Source organism: Dasypus novemcinctus, chromosome 13 (genome assembly GCF_030445035.2).
Source record: "Dasypus novemcinctus isolate mDasNov1 chromosome 13, mDasNov1.1.hap2, whole genome shotgun sequence".
NCBI lineage: Eukaryota > Metazoa > Chordata > Mammalia > Cingulata > Dasypodidae > Dasypus > Dasypus novemcinctus.
Genome location: NC_080685.1, coordinates 81,772,297 through 81,792,026, shown reverse-complemented (window position 1 = coordinate 81,792,026; position 19,730 = coordinate 81,772,297). Strand labels below are relative to the sequence as shown.

Here is a 19,730-nt window from a genome sequence, read left to right as displayed (position 1 = left end):
TATAAGTATGTGTATTAAATTTGCCAGTAATCAGAGTTTGTTCCATTGTTAAATTTCAATCCCTAGTAGCCAGTATACTGAATTTAATTCTCATTTCTCAATTTTTCTAGGGAAATATGAGAGCCACACCCGTGTACACACAGGTGAGAAGCCCTTTGAGTGTGATATTTGTCACCAGCGCTATTCAACAAAGTCTAACCTAACTGTTCACAGAAAGAAGCACAGTAATGAAACAGAATTTCATAAGAAGGAGCACAAGTGCCCTTATTGTAATAAACTTCATGCAAGCAAGAAGACTTTAGCCAAGCATGTTAAGAGGCAAGTATTATCTTGCTTCCATAAAATACTTCATTGTGCTTTCTAGTGTGTAGTAAGCTAAAAATATCTATGTAGTGCTTTTCTCCAGTATTTTCATTACTTAACATTTTGCAGAGATTACAGATTAATGAAGAGAAGAGCAGCAAGTGTTTGTTCATAATTGAAATAAGAACTATAATTCATAATATAGAAGTAAGATTTAGCATTTTGGTTAGCCTGTTTTCTTTCTTTGGTTTTGACAAGTATGTTTTCAGAAATGTATGATTTTAGAATTCTAGGAAATTGATTCTTCATGCTTGCTCAACTTTGTCCTTAAGGTATAAAAGTTTATGAGAGGAAGAATATATAGTATTATATATTTAACTCTAAAAAATTACATTTGCTGAGATATGGATGAAAAAAATACTAAGTGAATTACCTTCTATATTATGTGTAAATAGCTAGATTCTTGAATGTATTTAAAATATTAGACTTTCCTGTGACTATTCCTGAATAAATGTAGGTACACAAATAATTGTATTAAAATGATAATTATACCTATATTTAAAAAATACTCATATGTACCTGTCTCTTTTAGAGAGGAATCAGTGCCTGATTCTTATAATCACTTGTCAACAGATGCCTATGAAATATTGACTTAATATAACCTTTTCCTCATAATCGTTTTCCTTTTCTTTGATAGATTTCATCCAGAAAACGCACAAGAATTTATTTCAATTAAGAAGACAAAGAGTGAAAGTTGGAAATGTGATGTAAGAGGTTTTAATTTTTCTTTGTATTAGAAAATCAAAATAAATGTAATGCTGCCTTTTCAGAAAATAAGTTAATTGGGTTTTAAAGAAATATTGCCTAATATCTTATCTCACTTTTAGATTCTTTCTTTTACACAAAATTATCTTAATTTTTTTTTTTTTTTTTTTTGGTAAATGAAACCTGGGATAGGTTAGTTTTTAGGTGATAGACCTGAGAAATGGAAATCCTAATTTAATTTATTGCAATCACTATACCATGTATTAGAGTTGTGTCTGTAGTCTGTAATAATACTGTTTCACAGAGTATATAACATGTTAGAATTTCCCCTCTTTTAACCTGGGTATCTGTTGCTACGTATCAAATTACCTCAAAATTAGTGTCTTTAAACAACCATGTTATTGTATCATACCATTTTGTGGGTAAGGAATCTAAATTTGGGGCAGGGTGTTGCTTGTTATTCTTCTGTTCAACATGGTGTCAGTTGAAATCATTCATTGGTTTTTAGCTGGTGGATGATTGGATTTGGAGGATCTGTTTCCAAAGTGTATGGCAACTCAGTGTTGGCTGAGGGCTAGGAACTCAGCAAGGACTTTTGGGGTATGGGGGTGGGGATATGTTTCCATTCTTCTCCACATATTGGTTTCTTTGTGGGCCTACTTGGGCATCCTTCTAGAATGGCAGCTAGATTCCAAGAGTGAATGTGTTCTGAAGAGCTGGGGTAGAAACTGCAAGGATTTTTATACCCTAGCCTCAGAGTCCAAGAGTATCATTCCCACTGCATTCTATTGGCCGAACAAGTCACTGTAGCCTGCACAGATTAAAGGAGAGGGGAATTAGACTCCACTTCTCAAAGGAAGAAACAGCAAAGAATTTGCGGACATCTTTATTCTACTATACCCATGAAGTGCTTTTTCAGTATTTAAGTGAATACTGTTTAAAGGAGTCCTCTGCTGCCACTTTTGTCTTCTTTATTTCCACAATACAATTTATATATACAGCAAAATTTTCACCATTTCTGTCATTTCCGTTTATAGGAATTGAAGTAATTAATAATTATTTGAATCTGAATAAGATAAGTTCTTCCTCTAGGATCAGATATTGAACCTTAATAAACTTCATCATCCTCAACTGTAAAATGATGGTGATGATAATTATATCTACCTCCTAGGATCTTTGTGAGAATTAAGTAAAATAATCCATGAATTACTTAACATTGTGCCTGGTAATAGTACATGCTTTATTATTATTATTATTCAATTTTAATAAAGACTTCCTCATTTTAACCATCTTATGTCTGCCAGTTTCTTTAAAAAGTTGTGCCTCTTCTTTTTGACCCCTTCAGGAGATAAATTTTGAAATCATTTTCTGTGGTTTCTTACTCATATTTCTAATCAAATAAATGGCAACAATGATAAAACTTTATTCATGACATAAAAGTGATTTAAAATAGGATTTCTAATCCATGAAACACACAATAGAATTAAGGTAGTAAAATTACTCTGTAGTAATGGAGTTGAAATGTAGTCACTTTTAGTATTAATTTAAAATAATGTCTTACTGTAATTCTTCCAGAGCTTTTTTTCTGCACAATTAGTAAATAACACTTGTGTCATTACTGAAAATTCATCTTAATGTATAATCTTGGTTAGATTTTTGATAAGTTTTCTGTTGGGAGAAATTTTTCTTTACTTAAATTTATGTGTTTTTTTCCTCTTGAAATTTGTATTTTAATTTTAATTCAGAATCTCTTCGATTTTATGTATATTTTTATTTAGATTTGTAAGAAATCCTTTACTCGAAGACCACACTTGGAGGAACATATGATTCTACATTCTCAAGATAAACCTTTTAAGTGTACCTATTGTGAAGAACATTTTAAATCACGGTTTGCACGGTTAAAGCATCAAGAAAAATTCCATCTGGGTAAGGAAGTTATTTTACTAAAAACAGTTGTAATAATTGTTGATAAGCATATCATGGTAAATGAGCACCTTGAAGAACTTTGAGTATTGGTGTAGTAGAGGGAAGCTATATAAATTGGGAGGAGTACTGGGTTTGCTACAGTTGCTAGAGGTAAGTAAATATGATATGTTTGTTTTGGTGGTGGATTTGTCAGTAGGCATAAATTTAGCATTTATTCATAGTTGATTGGTGCATAGGTTTCTGAATGCTTGGGATGAAGCATTTTTTTGGGGAAAAATAATTTTATTTTTCGGGGATAAAATAAACTTAGTTTATTGGAATGCAATATGGTATTTGATGAATTCTTTCCCTTATGCTTGTGGTCAAGGTAGAGACTTATGGGCTAGATGATAACACAGTTAGGTAAATTTATGACAGTTGATTCCAATAATGGATTATGTTTTACCAGGAACAAGTTTCTTCCCTGTCTTATTCAATGTTTTTATTGATGACTTCAAAAAACAATTTATACTTCATGTCTATGAAACTTGTAGATGACTTAAAGCTGGCAGGTAGTTCATATTATAGCAAAAAGTAAAAATGCAAAAATATCTATTGCTGTACAGTAGGTCAAAGCAAAGTTAAAGTGTAATGAGAAATGAATTTATAAACCTTTGGGAATTATCTTACTTTTAGTCATTGGAGCTTGCTGAACTGTAAAATGGTATAGAATCCAAACTCCTCATTTTATACATGGACTTAACACAATATGAACCAATAATGTGATGAGTTACACAAACTAATGTAGTTTAAGACTATATTAATAAAAGTGTATTGTTCAGAATTAGTGAGGTAATAGTATGATTCTAAATTGAATGTTGTGTTCATTTCTGTATACTACTTTTAAGATGGATATTGACAAAGATATATTTAGAAGCAAGTAATTACAAATGATATAAGGTTTGAAAATCAAGTCATGTGAAAAAAACTTTTGAAGGACCTTGATATGCTTTATCTGCAAAAGGAAAGTAGAGCAGCTATCTTCAAATACTTTTAAGACCCTATTGTGCAACCAAGAATACTTGGTCTTTGTGATTCTAATATATAAAGCTAGTGCTTGCGGGAAGATAATTTATTTTTTTTAGTGTAATCCACTCCGAATTTCCTTTACTAACTTCTTTTATAGTATTCCATCTCAGCATTTCTGAGAAGTCATCATATGAAAACAGTTTTTATAGTTACCAAAACTAGTCTTATATATATTCATGATTGTATTTGCATGTGAGAAATTTCCTTTAGATTTTAGTTCCAGGAAAAACCGTTTTTTTATTGGGGAAGTAGTGTGTTTCTTCCTTTTTGAAATGAAAATTATAGGTTTCTTTTTTTGTCTCACCTTGTAGAAACATCTTTGCAAAACAGAATAATTTTTATAGCTAACATATTTGCTTCTACCTTCTTTTTCTGTTCCTGATTTTATTTCTTTTATATTCTATGAAATGCATCACTTAGTAAGTAAGTACACATTCTAAGCCAAATGAGTGGATATTCTAAGGTGTAAGTTTAGTTTCAATGTAGAAAGAAACTTTTTGCCGTAGTTACTTTCCCATCAATGAAAGTATGTAATCAGATGCTGAACTGTTCAGCTTTTAGAGTTGCAAAAGAGGTCATTTCTGAAAAAATGATTGAACTAGAAGATATTTAAGACTTCAATTTTTATTATTTTTTAATTGTTTTACTTAGAGTAATTTAAAGGATTATTTATTTTTCTAACATATTCCAGTAGATCAGTAAGGAGATATTCCAGAAATGCTGGGTAGAAAGGATTAGCCAGCTAATCTGCTAACTGAAGTTGATTGAAGAAAATACCCAAGAGAAGTACATTCAACATTCAACCTAGCAAATATTTATTCAGCAACTGCGTATCTATATGATCAGCTCTGTGTTAGGATCTGGGGATATATTTTTACCAAATTAAATTATTGCCCTGTCGGAAATCAAACCACTGAATCAATCATTGCATTCTAATGCTATGCTCACACAAATATTTTATAAATGATTAGGTAATAAAAGTTGACATTTACTAGTTTATATTCAGAAGAAAAAGTTTAATACATATAGCATGGTATAGAAGTGGAAGTAGACCACTTCATAGGTAGGTTTGCTGTCCAAGAATTATTGAGCCTAATCTTAGGGAGCTGCAACAGTCACCTAGAGCTCATTTCCTCATATGTGAAAGAGGATTAAATGAGGTAATGTATATCAAGTGCAAAGTGCCAGACATAGTTTACAATCTCTTTCTGTGAATATGTTGTAATTTCTAGTATTGTAATTATTAATATTTCCAAAATCTTAGAGGAATATAGCTCATGACATAGAAGAGTAGCTTTGCATTTTCATTTGTTATTAAGATAACAAACCAAATATTATACCACTTTAAGTATTATATACTTACTTATTTAGCTTCCTTTGCATCTGACCTCTATCTTTCTTTTCCCTTAAATCGCTATATACTTTAGATAAGTGAGAAGAAATTTTGATACTTTATAAGTGTAATGAGTTATAGAATTTGACTTTAAAGAGTCAAATATTACAATCCTATCATATCTAGAGAGTTGCTATGAAGATTTGCTTTAGTTTAAGTTCCCAATTTAGCTGCCTAAATAAAAGTTCGAAGAGTTTTAGCTGCATGTAAAACTGGATGTCTAGTATAGGTCTTTGAAGGATCCTTATAAACAACTGGATATGGAAAAGAATGCTCATTTTTCTTTCTTACTGTTACTGAATTTCTTCTGCTTATAAAGGATTTAACTAATCTAGATTAAGCCCCACCCTCATTCATTGGGCAATACCTTAACTATAAATAACGTCTTCAAAAGATCCTATTTACAATGAGTTCCTAGTATAGGAATGCAGATTAAGAACATACATTGTTTGGAAATATATAATTCAGCCTACCACATCTCTCATTTCTAATGTACAAAACCATGTTGAAACTTCCCAAAACTGCTGTGGCTACTGAACAAGTTTGATTATAGATGTGTTTCTGTATTCTGGTATGTAAGTTCCATTTTCTTTACATTATGCTATTATGATTGATTTTTCATTTCAATTTCTTCTTTAGTTTAATCTTCCAAATTCTCAATATCTTCTAAATATGCAGTTTCCTGGAACTGTATCTACTGTACTTCTTTTGCACACATTCTCCATTTTTTTTTTCTTTTAATTTGCCATTCAGTAGAACTATTTTCTTCATTTACTTTTTGGTAAAAATTATTGTGAAATTTGTAATCCAGCTAATGTCCATATCACTGTGTGAAGCCTGAGTTTAATTTTGTAAGATTAAAGAAGTGTGCCACAGAAATTTCAATCTACTGACATCACTAAAAATTTGTGGTTATTAGGGACAGCAATATATTTTCAAACCATGAACTCTTTTTAAGTCCTGTATTTAGTCTTTAGTCTTCCAAATTCTTCCAAAGTTTCTCATTTACTCCTTTTTCCAGAAACTTAGTATGTAGTACATTCTACTTTGCTCCAGTCTGGTTTCAAACTGGGAGTTGACCATTTCCGTTTATTAACTTATTTCTTTTATTCGGCATTTGTTACATGTTGGTAAGATGCCAGGCCCTGTACTCAACTCTAGGGATATAGAGATGATTTTGAGCTGCCTTCTAGTAATAAAAATCTAGAAGAGAAAACTAAATAAATAGTTACTGTGTGCCATGATACATGCACTAATAGTAGTAGACATGAATTTATAGCACACCTATTAAATTTAGTTTAATACCTACTCTTTACACTTCAAATTCACACTTCTTTTCTCTCTTAGGCCCTTTTCCATGTGACATATGTGGTCGCCAGTTTAATGATACTGGCAATTTGAAACGCCATATAGAATGTACCCATGGTGGAAAGAGAAAATGGACTTGCTTTATCTGTGGAAAATCAGTACGAGAAAGGTGAGGAATTATCTGCACACCAAGACAAATCCTGGTATCGTTGATGTAGACAATAATTCGTTATGATTTATGTAAAATATAGTAAAGGTGATATAAAGTCAAGATTTGCAGGTTTAGATGGTAAATTTAACATTTATTTAATTTTCTTTCTGAAACCCCACTAAAAATACATTAAAGAGTTTTAGTGTTTATTTTAAAGACAGTAAGCTAAGGAATGAAGAACAGAAAAGCTTCAAGGAAAATGCAAGTTTGGCAGCTAGAAAGCAGATGGGATGGATCAGTGAGTGATAACTAACTTAGCAGGTCTAAGAAAAATAAATCTCAAAGTGGCATTTAAGAAATATGAGAAGCCACTTCACAGAATCCACAAAAGGCAGCATTGGATACATTTGAAACTGGGAATGAAGGAGGAGCAGAACAAGGAGCACTAGAGGAAAAGCTGTTTTAGAAGTTAGATCTTTGGATTCCCTTCCACCACCCACAGAGGCTATTGCTGCTAGGCACCTGCCCTTTCTCCAACCTGACAGAAAGCTGGATCATTTTATTTTGGAGAGGTGAAAACAGAGGACTGCTGGACTGAAGTAAGCCATTGGTATGCAATTGAATGTATTCTGAATGCTGAAAATAGTGAGTCCCAGCCATTAACCCTGCTAACTTCTTGGCTTTTAGACTTTACCTCCCAGACAGCAGATTAGTAGATTATTCCTTGAAAATGTAAGAAACCTAAGGACTAATTTATTCCCTAACAAATGGTACACCCAGGTCACCTACAGTGAAACAAAAGAATCATTAATACTCATCCATGCTCTTTAACCTTCCCATGCTCTTTTTAGCCAATTGCACTGAATTGTGAGCAGATAGTCAAAGATTATAAGCTATAGGAGGAAAAATCTTTAACATGGAAGAGAGATTCCAACAACAAAAAAACAACAAAAAACAACTTGAAGGAAATGGATTATGAAGGCAGAAGAAAACTTCTAAAGAGAAGTAAACAACTATTAATATCCTCATTTGAAATCCATTAAACAAGAACAGAATGCTATATTAAAGGATTAAATAACATCAGAGTTCTCAGACATTCAAAGCATGATGTCTGAAGTTCAGACCTCAATGGAAGAGTTGAACAAAGTTGAAGGAATCTTCCAAAAAGTAGAGCAATAAGACACAGAAATGTAAAATAAAAATTAGAGTGTTAAAGGACCAGATAAGAAGAAGTCTAAATAATAGGGGCTCCAGAAAGAAAGAACAGAGAAATTGGAGATGAAGAAATCATCACTGAAATAATTCAAGAAAATTTCCCAGAGCTGAAGGACCTGAGTTATCTGATAGAAATGACCCATCGACTGCTTGGGGCATTAGATGAAAATAAACTCATTAAGATACATCATTGTGATATTTCAGAAAACTGGACAAAGAAGCTTCTGTTTGTTTCTAGTAGGGGAAAAAGTCACATGCACTGAATCACTAGTTAGAATTACTAGGACTGCTTTTGCAGTAGCAATACTAGAAGTGAGACAATACTGTCATATCTTCAAAAATCTGAAGAGGAAGACAAGGATTACAGGAAATGGTTTTAACACAGGAGAGAGACAGAATTTCCAGGAGAATGGAGAATGGAGCTCCTAAGATGTCAGATATGCAGCATATATAATGAGCAATTAGTCCATCCTAGTAGTAGTAGTCATCAAAGATGGATGAGTGTTGTCATTGCTAAAAGTCCTGCTGGTATGTTTCCTCTTTTAACTAGGGGACAGAATGGTAGAGTAACCCTGGCCCAGATTCTTATCTGTACTCTGCCTCTGTGTGCCAATAAGGCTCCTATTTTTTAAGCCCTGCTGCTTTATTTAACTGAGTACACTCATTTAATTTCATAGACATGTTCTTTTTTGACCTATCCATGAGGTTTTACAGGCAGGCTATGATAAGCTTAGAAGCAAAAGACATGAAGCAGCCCACTTACTTTGACCCTATTTTTACTGGACTTCCAATATCTAATCTGCTATAGCTCTGGCAGATGTTCTGACTGGTAAATCTTTTTTTTTTTTCTCTCTCTCTTTATTTTGCCTTATTTTATTTTTTTTAAAACCTTTTGTTTTCTAGTATTTAATCATTACTTTCCCCATGCTAGAAATAGCTCCTTTTGATTTTTAGAGAAGCTGCAGCTAGATTCTGATCCAGAATTCATATTATTTTCTGGGCCTTTTAACTAATATTGTTAGCTTGTGCTTGCTACTCAGCTTTTCAAAAGCTTGCAATATGTTGTTTAGTGATACAGATATAGGTAGCAAAACAAACAAAAAGAAACAAGAGAATGCTTAATACAAATGGTTACTTCTGAGAGGGAAAAAGGGAGAAAAAGAGGATGAGATCAGAAAGATCAGAGAGATCAGAGGCATTCTAAGCCATAGAATATTCTATATTTTAATCCGATATGAGTGTTTCATATTGTTCTTTAAGTAGTACATACACATTTTATGCATTCTTCAGTATATAAAAGTTTCAACATTAAGAAAACGTAGAATGTCACTTCCTTAAAATGGATAGCTGGATATGATGGCAGAATAGGAAATCAGTCTGTTTATGTGAAAATCTGTAATTACAGACTGATAAATTGTAAAGTTAATGTATGCATTGTAAATGCATTTTCCCCTTAAATATCTTTCTGCAAAAATTGTTTAAAAAACTGAAAAGAAAACCTTCTATGTTTTTGCTATTAATGCCTTAATAGGTAGAGATCTGGGAATATTTTTATAGATACGTTCCACAAAGCTTCAGGCTGGCACATGCCAAGCATTGCTTGGCCTTGTAGAAGAGCACCATCTACTGGCAAAGCCTACCTTCATTTCACATTGAGTTTTTGAACTCACTAGTTGTGGAAGTGACATAAATAACTAGTAATAGTGATAGCCAAAAATTTCCTGCAAATGTCAGCTACATTTGCTTCTCACTTTCTTTCCCTCTAAAATAACTTTGTCTGTCTTCATGCATCACTTTAAAAATGTGGGAAAACTGAAAGTTAAACTACAGGAATTGCTAATGATGTGCTTGGTGCAGTAATGATTACACAATAGCCCAAACTCAGGGTCAGTGGAGGCAGAGGAGTTAGGAGTAACAATAATGGTGTTCTTTATATAAAGGGTTTCTTTTTTTTTTTTCTTGTGGAAAATATTTCTCTACAATAGAACATTCTTTCAGCAAGTATTGAGCACATATTTGGAAGGAATAGTACTGATAAACTGGATTCCTTATATATTATTAAATCCTTTCCACCAAAATTCATACCAATTATACCTAATTCAGCAGAGATGGTTGAGCATCTCTTATTTATATTTCTTGAAAACTTGCATCAGTTATATAGTTAAATCTCTGAGCAAATCAATGGCAAAGGCGACCATAGTTAAATTAAAAAAAAATTTTTAAGGGAAGAGACATAACAAGCATGTTTGTATATTGGTGAGAATAGTCCAATAAAGAACAAAAATATTATAGTGGGAAGATGGAGAATTGTGATAATACCTGTTAGTTTGAACACCTTTCTACTAAGCTTTCTGGAATTAAGAGTTTAATATATATACTGGTATTAAAAAAAATCTTTATATGTATATATTTTTAAACACAGAACTACTTTGAAAGAACATTTAAGAATTCATAGTGGAGAAAAACCTCATCTTTGTAGTATTTGTGGGCAAAGTTTTCGTCATGGGAGCTCATACAGGTTAGTCAAGCCATATTTTCCCCTACATTAAATGAGATAAAATTACCTTTCCATTTTAGTTCTATTAATATTTTCTTATTATTGCTTTAGCTAAGTATGTTGAATTAAAACATTTTATAGGACTTATTATATGCAAATTTGTACAAAAACCTTACTGCACAGACTTTTTTCCTCATATTACAACTTCTAATATTGTCTTCATTCTGTGGTATGAAATACTATTAAATATTTTCTCACCACCAATTTATTGAATGCTTTACTCTTAAGGCTGTCACTATTTAAATATTAAATTTCTTTGAATCAAAATTGATTAAAACTCTGGTGTTTTAAACTTAATGTATTTCTTCACTCTTTATTATCAAATAATATTTTGATTTGAAGAGAAGGAAAAATTGAAAAGTGGGATTCTCAGTTTTAGAAAGCCTCGTGTGCATTATAATTTATCTAATTATTATTATGGCTGAATCCTTGACTGCATTTACAGTTTCTGAAAAGTTGTGTATTTTTTTCTGAATCGGTAAAAGGTGACCACAATTTTAATTGTTTTATTAATGGTCTGAAAAGTTTTAATCTTAAAGCTTTAATATTTAAACTTTTATTTAATATCTCCCTTTCATTAAGTGTAGACAGAATATTTCCCCTTTAGACTTAGTGTAGTCAGTTTACTGGTTTTAGTTATGGCAGCGTAAACACCTATTCTGGCAACTCATGGAAAATCTATTCATTTCACTAGGCTTTATATAGACAGGAGATTGTGAAGTGAAAAATAATTTAAGTTGCAATTAATTGTAATAATCTAAGCCTTCTATTATCTGTCTTTGGGTGACTATAAAATGAGCCAGATTTTGTTTGGTTAATGTCAAGGAAAGTAATAGGATATTATTTTCATGAAGTTGAGTATTTATAAAATATGGAAAATTCTCAACTACTGGTTTATAAGTGGCTCAGTTCAGGAACAGATTGGTCCTCAATTATTTGCTGTATCATTTGTCTGCCTCTAATTCCTTCCTGATTTAGTCATTTCTCTGAGTCTTGGCTGGTCAAATAAATAACAGGCTTAGACATTTGGTAGGTTGAGTGAAGTAGAATAATATAACAAGTCAGGAATCCTATCATCAAGAAGTGGTGTGAGCATGTACAATTGTTGAAATGCTTTTTTGGAAGAGGTGAGTAAGATACCTGGTTTATGGTGGTGGAAGAGTGAAGGGAACTCTGAAGTCATAGAAATGGAGCATATAATAGATGAGGGTGGTTGAGTAGACATCACAGTTTTCACTATTTAGAAATTATCAAGCTTTTTCATTCCACGTGACCAGTTTCAGTGCTCTTCAATTTTTTTTTCCCTTATAGACTTCACTTACGAGTACATCATGATGATAAAAGATATGAGTGTGATGAATGTGGAAAAACATTTATTCGTCATGACCACCTTACAAAGCACAAAAAAATACATTCAGGTAAGCTTTATTTTGTAATGCTGTTTTCTAAAATCCTTTTTTAAAAGCATGCAATATTACATCATGTTTATGTTGGCTATAATGCTAATAATTCGTTACATGTTGGTTACCTTCTGTAATGCTGATTGTAAAAACCTTTTTCAAATAGAACCTGAAAGGGTCATAATTTTAAGACGTTTTTGTTCACTGTAATTTTAATCATTTGTTCACCCCTCCATAACTATAAAGACTGTAGAGTATATTTTTAAATTTTGTCTTAGTTTGCCAAAGGCTGCCAATGTAAAATATAAGAAATAGGTTGGCTTTTATATTGGGAAATTTATTAGGGATAAATGCTTACGGTTCCAAGTTTGCAAAAATGTCCAAATCAAGCATCAGAGATGCTTTCTCACCCGTCTCACCAATGTCAGCTATTGGTTATCTGACATCCTGCTACTTGGTGAGGCAAGATGGCAGCTGATCTCTGCTGAGGTCCTGCATTCTCCCCCAGTCTGTCTTTTGGAGCTCAGCTGTGGACAGACAGGCATATGGCTTGTGCTTTCTGGTCTCCTCTCTGAGCCTTGGCTGCTCAGCCTTCTCCATGAGCCCAGCTGTGGGTGATCAGGCATATGGCTCATCCCTTCAGCTTTGTGCTGCCCCATGAGCCCAGCTTATGGGGGCTTCATGCTTCAGCTGCAGCTGCCAGTGATCCTGGAGTCCTCTCTCTCATATGGCCTGGTCAAAATGGCCGAGCTTTCTGTATGTCTCTCTATGTGTTCTCAGTTTACATAAGACCCAGCAAGAAGAGTGGAGATCTACCTTGTGTCTCAACCTCACTGATGTAGTCAAATCAAAAGCCCTACAGTGATCTAATCAAGTGAGTTAATCAAGGTCCCTTAAGCAAATCTGATGTACTCAGGGAGTTAAGAACATAATCCTATTTTGGAATTCACCAAACTCAAACTGTCACAAAGTTGTATTTTAATAAAATTCTCAGAATTTATATTGTGCATCATTACATGGAATTATATGCAATAATTGCCATTGGCACTACCCTTAAGGGAGAAGCCAAGATAATATTTCTCCTTTTGATTGAATTTGGTTAAACTTAGGCGTTTAAAAGGAAATGATTATAATTGAGTGTTAAAGTTTATGTTATAGTTAATTTTGAAGCCCTAAATTTGGAAATGAGTACTTTAATAATCCTGATCAATTTCAGATCATTATACTATGTTTATGATTTTTATATTCTGGGGATTTCTTTCATATTTTCCTCTCAGACTGATGTTCAGGAAGTGCTAAGAGAGCCAACTATGGGAACACAATTATGGGAAAGAGCCATCTCAATGGGCACAGTAGAACAGGTGATTATCATTATTATTGTAAACATGATTTAAAAGTATGCCACAAATATTATTTTCTTAAATGATCCCAATGAGGCAGGTTGCAGTTTTAACCACTTTTAAGAGATGTTAAAGACCTTAATGACTTTTTTCACTGGAATTATGCATTTTCATTCATAGGTGAATTCTAAATTCCTAATTGAAGGAGCACACTGATATTAAAGTTTAGACAGTGGTTTTTAGAGGCCACACTTTGTAATTAAATTTAAGAACAGGGATAAAAATTGGACTTATATAGGATTTGCTTTTATATTTGTATTTTGGCTCATTTCAAATGTAAGAAATCCCCACAGATGAAAAATTGGTTAAAAGTAAAATACAAAGATCTGAAAATGTTCAGGTCCTTCTTTTAAACAGTAAGATATTCTTATCTCCATTTACTGTGTGTTCATCTGAGGTATTTGATATCCAGACATATATATTCCATTTACCTTGTTCTGTTTCATGAAAGGTAAGATTTGAAGTCTACAACAAAAGGTTATTACTGAATCTTTCTCCAAGTAGGGAAAGGATTCACATCCATGAAAATAAGCATAGATTCTTTGAAGAAAGATATTTGTCCTAGGAGTATAAAGAAAACAGTCCAGAATAAATTGTGGCTTTACTTTCCTGGTATATTTACCACCATGTTATCTTATTATTCAGTAATTTGTTTCTGGGGAAAAAACTCTGAAAATCATATTATAATAAAAATATTTGGGCCTTTGTTTTAAGGTGAAAAGGCTCATCAGTGTGAAGAATGTGGAAAATGTTTTGGTCGTAGAGATCATCTCACAGTTCATTATAAAAGTGTACATCTTGGAGAGAAAGTGTGGCAAAAGTAAGTGAAAAAACATTTTTTTTTCCAAAATTACTGCATTGGGTAAGTCTTTGTTAGAGGAAAGTTGTAACTTTTCTCATAGTTAATTTTATTATTTGGGGATATATTAACCAGCTCTCTCTCTAACTTCTTTTGTTTCTCTATAGACCTAAAGAAATTGAACAAGCATTTTTTCTCCCTATTCATTTTCCATTGATTCAGTCTAGCAGGTGGTAGATGTTGAAGTTAATTACTAATATAAAATCTTAGTATTCTTTGGTGATTTCACTTAATCTTTTGTTGGCTGTGGTTCTTTGAGAACTGAGCATACAGTATATATATTATACTTGATAGCAATTATTAGGAAATGTCTGTAGTCAAATTTTAAACCTTCAAATCACACTGAGCACTTAAAATGATACTTTATTTGAAGGAGGTATGTGCTACCTTGAACAAGTTTTTAATACAGTCTAGATATACAGGTTTAACTGAGGTTAGTTGTTCAGTTTAAGTGTTCAAAGAATTCATGTTCTTGTAGTAGGTTGATTGACAAGTAGTAGACATGGTCTATGGTGCTAAGGAACTGAACATTCAATCCACAAAATATACATAGTATGTATAAATGCAGTAAATAAAAGACCAATGTAAAGAAAAGTAGAGACAATACTATTTGTATTCATTTTTTATATTTTTCATGTATTGATTTAGTCAGTGATTTACTCATTAAATCAATGTATTCATTATATTCATTGAATTCATGGATTCATTATATGCTAGAATTGTTGGTAATTGCATGATACTGTACTGAAAGAGAAGTTAGAACTTCAACACATTACATGAAGGGACAGAAGATGGACTTAGAACTACAGACTCACTTGATCCAGAGATTCTCAAGTAGTTTTTTCTCACAACCTCTTTATACCCTTAAAAATTGAGTCTCCGGAACTTTTGTTTATATAGAGTAAATCTATCTGTATTGTCTATATTAGAACTTAAAACTGAGAAAAACTTTCAACAATTTATGTATTTGTTTATAAAGATATACCCATATAGTATAAATACTGTAAAATATATTATGCACGTAATATATACTTATATAATAATAACAATATACCTATCTTATGCTAACATAAATAGCAATTTTGAAAAATCACTACTTTCCAAACAAAAAATATTTAAGTGTCACTGTTTTTCATTTTTGCAGATCTCTTTAGAAGATTAATAGGTGATAGTTTGTCAACTATAGTGACAGGTTGTTTTATTTGAAGTAAATGAAGAAAATCTAGCCTCACACAGATATGTAGTTGAATAAAGGAGTATTGTAATAGCCTTTTTAGGTAATTGTGGCTATTTTTAGTTAACACTACGTTAAAACTAAACAAGTATAGTTTCATAAAGGTTAGTTACAAGGTAGAAACTGAAACCAAATTGTTAACATTTTCATACTCTGTTACACTCAGTCCATTGGTCTCTTGTATTTTGTACAGATCTTTTACCCTTGTATACTTTTGTAATATTGTACATTTGTCATTTGTAAAATGTAGGTTCACATAGGCAGATTTTCCAAATGTTGACACATTTCACAATGCAGTATCAACAAATTACATTTGTTAATATTGCCTCCGATCTCAGACAGGAATATTAGAAACTTGTCTAAGTGACAGTGCCAAATTCAAGTTTTGCAAAATTCTTATACTCACTTGAAACCTCAAATTTTATCATTGACAATATTGTTAGTTGTTTTCCTTCAAGTAACAGGCTCACTTCATTTAATTTTTGAGAGAAGTATCTGCCAAATACTCATCTGTGTACTCATACATTCTTTCAAGTAACTATGTTATTTCATGAAGAAAGTGGCTACTTCACCTCACAACTCCTTAACAGTCTTATAGATGCTTTTCCTTAACACAACCATCATACTTTGGTATCCATTAGAAATGCTTCATGTTTACTTCCCATTTCCTCACACAGAAAATTGAAAGTCCAAGTCTGAGAGGTTGATATTCAACAAAATTAGTAATTTTTACTAGTTTTTACTATTCATATGCCTTGGTACCACTGCCTTGTTCAGTGCTAAAGTACCACCAGTTTTACCTATTGTTGCTTTTGCATCATTAGTGTAAATATCAACACAGTGAAAAAGGTAAATGATGTCTTAGTATTTTTTTTGATAGTTTTTTTTCTTGTAAACCTTAAAAAAGGGTTTTGGGTACCCTTCCAGGGGTCTATCTACTGACCTAGACAATTGTGGAACCAGAATCTGAACTTTTAGACTACTTGTTGCAAGAGCTGGCTAATGGTGGTTCTCGAATATGGAGCCATAGCTACAAAACTTGGATTTTATCCCATGTAATAAAAAAAAATTGAAGATTTTTATACATGAGAGTAACATTTAGGTGTAGATTTTATGTAGGGTACTCTTAATGTTTGGAGGCTGGATTTAAGGTGGATAAAGCAAGTACCTTTATCTACCCTTTATCTACCCTTTAAATGTTGGGTTCCTCAGTATTCTGTTTGGCAACTTCATGTCTTACTCTCTTCACCAGTTTCTCAGGGCCAAATGAGGCTAAAGACCATAAATTTGTAGCAGTGTTATTGTGCAGTTACATGATTATGTTTCAGTACTGCTACCCTGGATTGTATCCAGAATCACTGTTATCCAAGAAAGATATGCTGGAAGGATATCAATACTTATGATTAAAGATACTTATACTAACAAATGAGCAAATAATTTGTGCTTGGTGAAAGTAATCATGGATATGGGTGATGGATACATGAAATGGATATAGGATATGAACCTTTTCAATAGGATATTAGATAAGAGAAGTTATGAGTGAAAGCCTAGAGATTGGGAAGTGAGGCTGGACTGAAGTTAGAAGAATACAAATCATTTGAAATGGTAATATTGATTAATGTTCTGGTTACATATTGCTGTGTATCAAACTACCCACAATCTAGTGGAATGAAACAACTATTCTATTCTATATCACAATTTTTGGGATACAGAATTTGGGAAGGGTTTGGCTGGGCAATTCTGCTCCATGTGTCATTGGCTGGGGTCTGTCAAAATAGTGTTCGTTTGACATTTGATCCTTCTTGGATTGTCCAGGACAGCTTCAGTCATATGCTTAGCATCTTGGTGGGAATAGCTGGCCTCCTCTGGGCAGTCTCCAATGCTGTGTAGTCTCAGGACCTGTCCAAGTGGCTTCTTCAGCAGGGTTTCAGCTTTTTGATACGGTGGCTCTTGTTTCCAGGTACAAGTGGAAACTGCCAGTTCTCTTAAAAGCTAAGCCTTGGAATGGCTTCTGTGTTCTTTGGTCAGAGCAGTTCTAGTCCAGCACAGATGCAAGGAAGAAGGAAATAGGAATTCTCAAGCCCAACCTCTACCTCCCTTCTTTCAACAAATTACTTGCCCACTGTAGCAGTTTGGCATTATTTATGAATTCCAAAAATAGATATTGGGTTATGTTGTAAACTGGTTTGCTCCTCTGAGCATATTAGATTATACTGGATTCAGAGGTTTCATTTCTACTTGATTAAATAATGATTAAGGCTTTAATTGGGCCACATCACTAGGACATCCTGAGGGGATGGGACTCACAGAGAAAACTAGAGCAGAGGCATTAGTTGGAGTTTCGATGCTGGAGTTTTAATGCTGGAGCCCGTGTAGTAAGCACACAGAGGAGCAGAGAGAAGACTCAACTGGACACAGTAGAGGCCCTGGGAAGAGAGATGAGCCATCTGCCTCATAGTGTACAGCTGGACTTGTGGAACAAACGGAGGAGCTGAGCCTGGAGAGAAACAAGCCCTGGGAAGAGAGGAACCCAGGCAGCCTAAACCCTTGCAGATGTCAGTAGCCATCTTGCCCAACACGTGGCAACCGACTTTGGTGAGGGAAGTAACTTATGCTTTAAAGCCTGATAACTGTTAGCTTCTACCCCAGATAAATGCCCTTTATAAAAGCCAATGGATTTCTGGTATTTTGTATCTGTACCTTTTTGGCTGACTAATACATCCACTTAATTCCTCACAGAATTGTACCATAAAGCATGTATTAGTTTGCCAAAGGACTGCCAATGCAAAGTATGAGAAATGGGTTGGCTTTTATAATGGGAATTTTCTTATGGGAAAACTTTATAGTTCCAAGGCCATAAAATGTCCAAATCTTGGCACCATCAGAATGTAGAATGTTTAATGAAGTCAACTGTAAATGTGTGGTAAGGGATGGAGATGCTGGTAGCACTTTATGATCATTGTAACAAACACTGTTGATTTATGGATGTGATTGTGACTGGCTGAAACAGGTAGTCTAGGGAAGTTATTATTAGTTGGAGGACAGCTGGAGGATAATATATAGAATGTGTAACAGTGATTTTGGTGGTAGATGAGAATTGTGGTTAATAATATAAATACAGGAATGTTCTACTGCAATGTGTTAAGAATACGGGGCTGCATGGGAAAATATAACTAATGTAACTTATAGTCTATAGTTAACAATATTTAATATTTTTGAAGCAAAAGTAAAGAAGATACTATAGTAATGCTAAAGGTAAAAAAAGGAAGAGTAGGGGGTTTAATTTTATGAGATGAATATAATTAAGCATTTTTTTCTCCTATTTTCTTCATTAACAAGGAAACCTTAATTATGTCATTTAACCAATCTGCATTTATTTGTGTTTCTTTCTGAAAATTGAGTTTGTTTTTAGGATTAGATGAGTTAAAAGTGCCTAGACAGAACTTTTTTTGAGTAATGCTCCATAACTTATTAAGCTGCTTTTTGTTTGTTATTTTATTTTTTTGAATTAGAAATAAAGTTTGAAAAATGAAAGGTACCATCAGAGATGCCTTCACACCCAGGTCAGCTACTGGTAATCCTGGTGTCTTGCCATGTGGGGAAGCAAGTTGGTGGCTGGTCTGCTGAGTTCCCTGCTTTCCCCTCCAGGCTCTCTTTACCTTTGTGCTGCTCCAAGGGCCCAGCCTCTTGAAGGCCTAGGACCTCAGCTTCAGCAGCTAGTGATCGTCAAGTCCTCTTTCTCACAGGGCCAGGTCAAAATGCAGAGCTCCCTTTTCTTTTCCTCTTTCTCTGGTGTCTCTGTTTATATATGACCCAGCAAGAGGGTAGAGACCCAACCTGTGTCGTGCCTCACTGATGTGGTGCAATTAAAAGCCCTAAAGCAATCTAATCAAGTGAGCTAATTAAAGTGTACTAATGCAATCAAAGGGTGCCACACTCAAAGGAGAGGATTAGTTTAAAAACATAATCTTTTGGGATTCAAAAACGAACTTCAAACTGTCACAAGCATTAACTTTCTTGGATTTTCCCCCTATATCCTTCTGTAATCTGACCTTCTCTTGTCCATATGAGTAGATTTCCTTTTTTCTCTTTTTAGCATAATCCTTCCATTTTTTCTTCTTGATCTTACTTCCTGACCTGTTTCATTAGGG

At 33.4% G+C, this 19,730-nt stretch overlaps 1 protein-coding gene across 2 annotated transcripts in view; it reads left to right on the top strand.

Moving 5' to 3' along the window:
* Window positions 1–19,730, top strand: part of ZBTB41 (zinc finger and BTB domain containing 41) — a 48,579-nt gene that overhangs the window by 8,346 nt on the left and 20,503 nt on the right. For both annotated transcript variants that reach the window (XR_009180186.2, XM_058274914.1), the window contains exons 3-9: window positions 111–318; window positions 1,001–1,070; window positions 2,847–2,994; window positions 6,803–6,932; window positions 10,552–10,647; window positions 11,998–12,104; window positions 14,201–14,306. Coding sequence is in view for 1 of the 2 variants with exons in the window: in XM_058274914.1 (XP_058130897.1) it covers window positions 111–318; window positions 1,001–1,070; window positions 2,847–2,994; window positions 6,803–6,932; window positions 10,552–10,647; window positions 11,998–12,104; window positions 14,201–14,306 (865 nt within the window). In the remaining variant the exon portion in view is untranslated. The remainder of the gene's footprint in view (window positions 1–110; window positions 319–1,000; window positions 1,071–2,846; window positions 2,995–6,802; window positions 6,933–10,551; window positions 10,648–11,997; window positions 12,105–14,200; window positions 14,307–19,730) is intronic.